Below are 10,000 nucleotides of genomic sequence, written 5' to 3'. Positions count from 1 at the left end.
CTAAACATTATCTAAAGCGTTAGCATTTTTGTAAAGGGTTGGGTTGTTTCAGCTATTTTACCCTTCACCCCTACCCCTACCCCTACCCCTACCCCTAACCCCTCACCCCTCACTCCTACCCCACATCTCTACCCCACCCCCGCAATAGTCAATGTAAATTTTTACACAGCTTAATCTGTAGCCTTAATTTTCACAGTCTTCCATCACATATTTCGTTAGACCGCCCGTGCTAGTTATGCAGGGACAGATTTGTAGAATATCCGATCCACTGGACAGTACGTACGCAGCGAGCCTAACCACGACTGCTTGCTTGTGACAAAGGAGGAGTCTATGCACCCATTTTAAAATGGTTAGCTACTCGGTTAGGATTAGTCTGCAAGTGTCAGACACCGCATTACAACTAGTTAAGGGATTGGTATACGCATTGTATTGATTGGAGTAATCACTTATTTGAAGTGTGCAGTCTAAAACAATCGTTGTCTTGGTTTGGAGTAATCACTTATTTGTAGTGTGGCGAAAAACGCGCCAATTTGAAGTGATGATTTTATTTTAGAACTTTAGAGCTTTTAGAGATTTTAGAAGCCCAAAAAGGGTCGTTTGATATTCTAGAACTTTAGAGATTTTAGAACCCCCAAAAGACTTTACATATTCTAGAGCTTTAGAAATCGTAGACTCACAACATGGACCATGGATATTCTAGAACTGTAGAACGTTTCGAGATTTTAGAAGCGCCAAAGGGATCGTTTGATATTCTAGAACTTTAGAGATTTTAGAGATTGTAGAACCCGTCTTCCATTCTAGTATTCCACACCGCGTACTGATTTTAGAGGTTCTTGAACCTTTTAGCTATAGATTTTTAGACTTTAGAGACATGCCCTCAGTCTTTTTTAAATGACTCTAAAATAGAAGATTGCTATACATGAGTTCTATCTTCTAATGACAATATCTGCACCTTTCTCAGTTTTTATTCTGGACCGAGCGTGGCCTGTTTGGTCAGGATATGAGATGACGTGCTTTTGTTACATAGCTGGGACAACATTATTTATTCTGTTCACGAACACGACTTTGAATCGCCTTGGCTCTGGGATGTTAACCGTACGCGTGGGAACAGCCATATTTCATTACTGGGTTGCCGTATAGCAATCCCAGTCTAAAATTGTCTGGCATTTGTTCGGTGTTATTTTTTTTTCTTCCGTGTCGGTAAAAGTCTTGCCTGTCACTCCCCTGGTAAGTGGTGTCTTTGTGCATAGAGCCTTCTGCGCGTATTTTCTTAGGATCGAGAGGGTAGTGGAACTGCGTAGATTTCTCTGGTGAACACAGTAGAATCTTTAACTTAGCCAGCAATGGCGTCGAAAGTCATGTAACGCGAATGGCGTTTCAGTGGATCCTTAAACAAAATATACCCTTATGGAGCTCAATAATGATAAGTCAGTTGGATAAACTAGGCAGGCGGTGAAAACCAACACCTGGAATCTCAAAAGCGACGAGTAATGGACTTCGACAACAATCTGTCGCCCGTCGAGCAGAAATCGAAGTGAGTTGCATTTCTAAAATAATATTTACCAAGTGTGCTGTTATGTAGAACACTGAAACCAAATGGAAAATTCTGTGGTAACTTATGGGTTCAACAAAGACAGAGAACGAATCGAACACCTTAAGTGGATCTGTGATCAACTCTGCACAGTCTTCAGGTAAAAAAAAAATTGGAAATGTGACAGCCAAGAATTATTTGAAAGAAAGCTTGTCGGCGTCTATTTTGTGCTTCATTATTCAAGGAAAAGGTTCTTCATGGAAACGGTTTGATCCTGAAATTTTAGTTTGTTGTAATATTGCGCATATTAGGAAGGGGCTTTTCCTCTAATAGCAAATATGTTGTTTGCTTCAAAAAATTGTTCGCTGGAAAAGGTGGCCTTTATGAATTCATCATGTTTTATGATATGTGTGCTGGATAGTTTTTATGGCAATAGTAAAGCATTTTCTTGTTATTCAAGGAAAATGTTCTTCAGGAAAGGGTTTGAACCTGAAGTACATGGTAATTTGGCACGCAATGAAATAAGAAGAGGTTTTCGCCTCTAAGAGCAAATATGTTGTTTGTTTCAAAAAATTGAACGCTGGAAAAGGTGGCCTTTATGAATTCATCATGTTTTATAATATGCGAGCTTAACTGGATAGTTTTTATGGCAATAGTAAAGCATTTTCGTGTCAAAATAAGGTTAGCGTTTTTGTGTTGTGCTAACTTAATTAAATATAAATATACATTCTGTCTCGTGAGTTTGTTATCTCGTTAACCAGCAATGGAAAGTCATTGCAACGCGAATGGCGTTTTAGTGCATCTTATGTTGTTTGTTTCGATAAAATGTTTCGCTGGAAAAGGATTCTGTGATATTTTCTGCCTTTGTGAATTATAATATCATGTCGTGTATTGAATTTTCGAGCTTAAGGTTCAAACGTGATACGGGAGGATATTTTTAGTATAACTCTGTAAGCAGGAAAGGTTTCATGAAAATAAACAGGTCTGTTGGAAGCGTGCTTGAGTTTCAACAAAATGAGCCCCAAAATCAGCAAAAAATTGTGACGCCGGTGAATAATAAAGTAGCTGCTATTTCCAAAATGATGGAATTACCTGGTGATAAATAACCTCGTCTTGGAGAGTAAATTTTTGACTTTGCAGAAACAATGGTGGGCGATTGTGATCTTTGTTTTGAATTCGCTGATTTATTGTCAAACTTTATAATACTTGACAGAAAAAGAAACTTACGAAAACCCGGTATCTTGCCATCATTTGACACAGATGCTTCACTGTTTGGCAAGTAAACATGCCGCGGTAACTTTCTAGTAATCACGGCGCCCGCTGAATTCCGGCGATGTCACTTTCGATTTTGCGATTTATTTGTGCAGGCAAAACGTACAATAAAATTGAACGTAGCAAAAATCTCCCAAAATGTTTGTCGCTGATCGTAACTGTTTATATTCTATATTCATGGTTCAAAATTAATGTTGTTTTCATGTGGTAAATATGTTCATGATTCTCGAGCGACCGTCCTGGAAACTTCCTTCTGCTCTTTCTAAAAACTGTGTATCAATATTTGTTTTTGCATAAAGCAAGCTAACAAAATCTGTACCTTGCTAAGTTCGCATTTGTTAGCGTTAATAGAATTTTCGGTCCAATGCTTCTGTTTTACGAAGGCGTATATGTTTTTGGTCACCCATCCAGACACTAATCCCGCAGGAGAGGGATTAACTTTAGTAAACTTTAGTATTACAAAGCTGTCAGATGCTCAGAGGGCACGCTTAAACTTGTGGTGAAAAGAAGTTTATCAACATGTCAGCCCAGAAGCCAATGTTTCTCACTTCCCATTTATTTTCTTCAATCTTTCTGGGTTCAGTACTTTGCTAGTAACCACATGTCTTCTCAGGCTATTTACCCAAAGCTTCTACCATGGCACTACAATGATAGACAATACCAAAACAATATCGTGCACTGTTAGAGCTACATATTACGCAAGGACAGATTTTTTTCGTCGTACGAACGTGTGAGAACCTGTGAGCCAAAGGGCCTCCGCTGGTATGACTTCTGGGTTACCCCTTAAATGGTCTTAATGACCCCCCAACTTGAAAAAATTGTCTGGAACGGTGCACAAACCACAGGTAACCCAGTGTACCCTCACGAAGGGTCTAGTTGGCTATAGTTTTATTACATTTGTTGACATTAATATATAGTTGCAGTGGCCACAAATAGTTACAGATGTTAGATGATATTTGTGCTTCCAGCTCAAAATACACAGAGTAGTAGATGTAACACAAGTATTCTTTTTTAAAATTTAGCCTTTATGCTTAAACATTACCAGTAAAAGTGAAAATGAGACGTTTTGATAACATGAATTTGCGAGTTTCCCGACACTGGAGCCGTCACGCAACATGTCATCAAAGGTCATATCAAAAGTGGACTTTGTCAGTATGTTATATGTCTGTAAAACTTCAGCCGTTCACAGTAATGATTTCAGCAACAGACAACAATTATCACAGGCGGAGAACGCACTCCTAATCTTTGATTACTACTAGTATTTATACACTTGTCATCGGCTTCTACGAGATGGGGGGGAGAACATGGGCTGATGAGCCTCATGTTGGGACAGATTTTAAACAAGGACCCTGCCTATAAAAGGGGTAGCTCCTCCTCCCTTCTGTAACGCAAGCACTACTTCCAGGGCTCATCCTAATCTCGTACCCAGATCTCACTCTGTCACTGGAAATGTGATTTCCAGTGACAGAGTGAGATCTGGGTGCGAGATTAGGCTCATCCAAGATTGCGGGCGAATGTGAGGAGAAGGCAAAAGTAATGCTTTTACGAGAACATTGATATTCCGCTTTTCTATCAGTTTAGCTTCAAGTTAATGTGTGTATTTTTGTGGATAAAAACGAAAAAACCAAGAAACCGTAGCCTTTTTTCAGTGAATAAACAAATTTTGTGTTCGAAATTTGAATTTCGCGCCCGCAATGGTTCCACCAATTGCAAGCTGGGTGTCGCTTTGCCCCGCGGTCCACTCGTCCGGTTTTTTCGACTTTTTGAGCCTACAATATCTTTGTCTTGAGGTTCTTGACATTAGAGCATACCCTGAAAATTGGCTTTGCGAATTAAAACATTCGTGGTGGAAAAGAAGACGAGCGATGTCGCAACATGGTGGGAAATGATCGATGTGTTGCGACATCGCTCGTCTTCCACCTTGAATTGCGCGATTGTTGCAAGAGCGAAGCGATCGTTATTTAGTTCTGCAACTTTTGTTTATTGCGCCATGGCCGATTACCCAGCCAAAAAAGCCAAAATATGGGAGCGAGCGCCACGGGTCCGATTCACACTTGAGCTTTCAGTCGAACCTTGCATGGAAGAACGATTGGAAAGCGTGAAGAAAAGGATTCAGCGCGTGAAGGAAGTCCTACGAATAACTCCTCGGACACCGTTGGGAACAATTACAATGATGGAGAGACTCTTGGACTCATTCGAACGGTCTGAACAAATAGGAATGGTAAGTGAAAGTCATTCCTCTTTGTTTACATTTTTCTCGATCCCGCTGACTTTCTCTCATCGTTCTTGCGACGCAACTACACAAACCGACGTGTTTGGGTATGAGGTTTTACCATACGTCTTGTGTCACGGAGAGAATACGACGGGCTGCTTCGATACACATACCCCGAGTACGCCTGATGAGAATTATTTTATCTCATCCACTGATGCTATGAGAAATCTCTTTGGCACCTTGTCTAAATACAACGGAAAGTGCCCTCTCTGTGGTTTTGTTTTCGATATGCAGTCATTCTCGTTCCAACGGCATGGGCATTCCGTACGTATCAGCCTAAATTGTGCTGCTGGCCATTCACTGAGATGGTATTCAAGCAGTGTTATTGTGGGAAAGTACACTGTCAACCTGAGGTAATTATTTTCGTCATTTCCGTATTTCATATATTTTATTAATGACTTGTGCAGAAATATCATGCCTCGTTTGGAAACATTTCGTCATTTCACTGTTAATTATTGTTGTAGTTTTACCAGTATAGGATTGACCGAGACACAGTACATCAATTATTGTCAGGCATCACATATTGGCAATGTTAAAGAGTCTAAGTACATCTCAACTGGTAAGCCATATTTGGCCAGGTTGTCTGCCAAAAATGTCTGGCTTGCCAAAGCCAAGGTTCATAACTCAAGGGATTGTGTTGACCATTATGTTTTGAGTAAGGCTTTTTTCCTACATGCAATGGAATAAAAGTTTCCAAATAAAGAAATTATAACATTATGAAAGGATCATTGGAATGATGAATTTATGAACTTTGGCATTTCTCGTAAAATTTTATATTTTTGTAGTTTACTCCACTCTTGGATACAAAGGTGCAGTTGAAACACTGTACGAGGAGAAATTAATTGAAGCAAGGAGGGAGGCACAAAAGGCATCATCTCGAGGCTTTGGGGAATAAATATAAGGATTTGTATGAGTTTATTCCTCAGAGCCTCGAGATGATGCCTTTTGTTTGGGACTGAATATCGAAAATGGGTTATTAACCGTCGTGATGAAGGGGGACTGATAGGACTTTGCATGACCGCGTCAGGTGACCTTGTCAATCATAAAAAAATGGTTGTGGTACAAAACATATGCCAGAAATGGAAAGAGCATGATGAAATTAGTAAGAAGGCCAGTTTTAATGCTTAAAAAATTTATGGAGTGAAAACGGAATTCAGAATTCTTTTACATTTTTCAAACTTTCAAACCGCTCTAAAATCACGCACTTAAACGTCAGTGGCCTCAAAATTGACATTTTTACTAATTCATCTCGCTCTTTCGATGCCACCACGTTTTTAATGATTGACAGGTAACGTGTCACGATCATGCAATAAGGAAGTTGTGAAGTAAGAAGAGATTGGGAAACTACGTAGTTGGACAAGATGACAGAAGAGACGGAAAAGGTTTGTATAAAAAACATTTTTTATCTATCAAGAAGGCTGTCCGTGAAATATTTGTACAAATCTGCAGATATAAGCAAGTTAATTATTCCTCCGTGTATCTATTCTTTTTTTAAAGAGGTTATTATTAAACTTCCACAGGTCGTCTACATATTAACCTAAAAATACAATGCATGCGTTGTGATTAGCGCTTCGAGCAGCTATTGAGTTGATAGTTCAATATATAGATTTAGCCAAGCCTAAAAGCGGAGCTCCCGGGTTGTTTATTCTTACTGGCTCTAGGATTAGTGAAAATACTAGGAGTTTCAGTGAGAAAGTGAGTGCTGGCGTGGAAACTGGGAGCAGTGAAGGGTTTTTTTTTTTTTTTAAACAGCTGCAAATGTTTGAAGAAAGAGGATACCGGAAATGTGCGTGAAAGTATTTAAAAAGCGAAGAAAGGTGTGCATATCTTTAGCATGTGTCGCAGGCGTTACTATTTTATAAGCAAATGGATAATTTCAAAACAATGGCACGTCACTTCATTCTATGAATTTAAACTTCTGTTCTCAAATTTCTGGCCCCTTTTCAGCAAAAGAGTATCCTTTTGAGAAATGCTGAGCGTAGCTGAGCAAATGTCAATTTAAATTCATTGTCGTGCTTGAGAATAGACTGGGAGCAGTCGCTTATTTTTCAATGACACAGTTGAGCGCGCGATTGCGTGACACGCCCCGTTTTCACTACTAATTTGGATTAAATTTCACTCGTCGTGCGTGGCTATGAGGAAATAAGGACGACTGCTCGTGGTCTAGCTCGGGAACTGATTTTCTCTTCGCTCAACGGTTGAAGACGTTGAAGAGCAATTTGACTCGGTGGTCAAAGACTGAACATATACGGTTGAATGATGATCAATGAGGACCCACTAGAAAAGTACTCGACTCGAAGGCTGTGACTGTAAGATTCCCTTCCACGACGTGTACGTGACGTTATTTCGGGCATCAAAATACCCCGGATAATAGACATGACGCACCACAATCGACTGCGCATGCTTCCGATCTTACATTCAAATTTTTTTGGCTAATGTCAAGAATAGTATGTTGCCTCGCTAAGGCTCGCCAGCAAAAAGGCTTTGGAATTGTCCGCGTTTTGGTTTTCCGGGATGTTGCTTAATTATGTCAGTTTCTTCGCTGCCTAACTAGTCAATTCCACGGTTAATTTAACCCGAAAAACTGACTGATCGCATGAATCACGAACTCCACCGAAATTTACTGTCGAATTCACGAGTTAGGCAATTAATTTTTCTTGAATCGCAAGAGTGTTAAAAGAAAACAAGCAAATCGTCAGGAAGCGAACGGAAATTCAGAGTCGACTGTCAAAAGCCAGCGAATAGGAATCAAGCTAAAATTAGAAATCACAGACGTACTATAGCTCGTGATGTGACAGATCGTCTTTGCGGGTTTAAGGTCAAACAAGGAGTTTTCTTGATGTACTTTATTCCACTTTATCTCTTAAAACGAGATCATTTACATTTTGATGTATTTCATTGAAACACGCCAGCTTGGCTTAGAACCAGAATCGGCTAGAAAGGACAAGCTTCAAACAGAATCTCCAACAAATTACCTATCATGACTTGCTCTAAACAAACTTCTGAAAACACGAGCTGCTGATATTTCTCCTTACTTTTACGAGAACCCATTGAGAATACATGTTTCTAAGATTAGCGCAAACTTTTCTTGTCACTGTCAGTCAAGGCACATCGAAAAACAATTAGGCAAACGGCAATGTTGAAAAAAACTGTTGTTCGCTCGCATTTTAAAGCCAAACAAACCAGCAAGCTGATCAATTATTTCTATCCAAAAACAGTACAGATGATTGTTATGTAATTCCAGTTGAGAATAAAAATTCGAGTTTCATTCCTGAACAAAGGAAAAAACAACTAAACCACTTTTTAGAAATATGCATCCACTTGAAACAACTCATCCGTAGAAATAACAAACGATTTAGTGTCCAAGAAAAGAATTTGTGGAGTAACTTCTTCCACCACGTTTAAGCTATTACGTATATACTGGTGTACCGTTTTGTCGTTCTCGTTCTCTTTCTCTCTTCTTTCGTTTCTGTTCTCTTCTGTCATAGGCCGTCCAGGCATCTTGCAACCTTACTACCCTGGAAAAACTATCGAACAAAGTTGGATTCAACGCTCCAACTTTGCTCGATCCAACATTGTTCGACCGTTTGGCCACCCATGTTGGATAATCGGTTCGTCCAACATCTTTTGTTTGATCAAGTTTTGGATGGAGTTTGCTTTTGATCAAACATTGCGACCAACAATTCTGCTCGACGCATCAATGTTGCAGTGTTTTGCCGTGTTTTGCCAACAAAGTTGTGTCCTGAATCGAGTCACGTTTGCGCTGCTAGCCAATAGCGAATCGCTATTTTATTTCCAAGTCTGGGCTCCTATACTAGCATTATTTGCAACAAAAATGGCGGACAAGGATCAACAGCCAGAAACCTTGATCAGCGAGTATGAAGTAAGGCCATGTATTTGGGACACTTGTAGTCCCGTTTTTCACTATCGTTCTGTTTATAGATTTCTGGTTCAATAGCGTTTACAATTTCTGCAAATTGATCCGAGCTCACTCTCATACACCACAAGCCTTTTTAAAGACATCACCGCCAAGCCGGCGACTTCTGCTGGAGAGAACAAGACAGCCACAACACCGGGGACTTAATCCCCTACTCTTCTCGAATAGTGCTTGGGTTCTTTAACGTTCCACAGGGGAACTTATGAACATAGAAGTTATTTGTGAGACGGGACCTACGGTTAACCATTTGCAGATGAAATTACAAAGGCAGCACTTTCTCCTCAGTTATTTTAAGATCCTTTGTGTTGATCCGGCCGGGGTTTGAAACCGCGACCTCCCGCGTGACAGCCCGACGCTCAACCAACTGAACCACCTGTGCGCGGTAATATGATCAGTTTTTTTTTAAAGTGAAAGTATCAACTCTTAGAGCAGCATTCTGTACAGTCTGTAACTTGTTAATCATATATAGTTAATCATATATAGTTAATCATATATAGTTATAGTTAGGCATCATACTCCTTAACAAAGACTTAACCAAGAGAAAGTCTTGTTGTGACCGCGCACCGGTGGCTCAGTTGGTTGAGCACCGGGCTGCCATGCGGGAGGTCGTGAGATCAACTCCGGCCGGACCAACACTCAGGGTCTTTAACTCTTTAACTGAGGAGAAAGTGCTGCCTTTGTAATTACATCTGCAAATGGTTAGACTCTCTAGTCTTCTCGGATAAGGACGATAAGCCGGAGGTCTTCTATGATGTATCATGGTTGGGAGGGTAAATGCTCGGAGAACTTAGCTACACCAAGGTACTCTAAAAATCTGAGGGTAAATAAAGATATAGGATATAATATGATATGATATATGAAGATATATATATGACCGAGAAGAGAAAGATAGATAAATATGTGTGTCATCCGCATATAAGTGGTATAATTGTAGATTGTAAGATTGGTGCAGTACCTGTATTTAGAACATACAATAGTGGCCCTAGTA

General features: G+C 39.9%; 1 protein-coding gene across 4 annotated transcripts in view; it reads left to right on the top strand.

The window, feature by feature from the left end:
• The first annotated feature begins 4,653 nt into the window (after nt 1-4,653).
• LOC137975774 (uncharacterized) overlaps nt 4,654-10,000 on the top strand; it is a 13,787-nt gene continuing 8,440 nt past the window's right edge. The window contains exons 1-2 of one of the 4 annotated variants that reach the window (XM_068822954.1): nt 5,046-5,428; nt 6,364-6,457. In XM_068822954.1, coding sequence (XP_068679055.1) covers nt 6,437-6,457 — 21 coding nt within the window. In that variant the 5' untranslated portion in view covers nt 5,046-5,428; nt 6,364-6,436. The other 3 variants (XM_068822952.1, XM_068822953.1, XM_068822955.1) reach the window with 3 other exon arrangements.

The sequence above is a fragment of the Montipora foliosa genome, chromosome 11 (genome assembly GCF_036669935.1).
Source record: "Montipora foliosa isolate CH-2021 chromosome 11, ASM3666993v2, whole genome shotgun sequence".
Classification (NCBI taxonomy): Eukaryota; Metazoa; Cnidaria; class Anthozoa; order Scleractinia; family Acroporidae; genus Montipora; species Montipora foliosa.
Note: the sequence above shows the minus strand (reverse complement) of the source record. Positions and strands in the feature narration are given on the sequence as shown.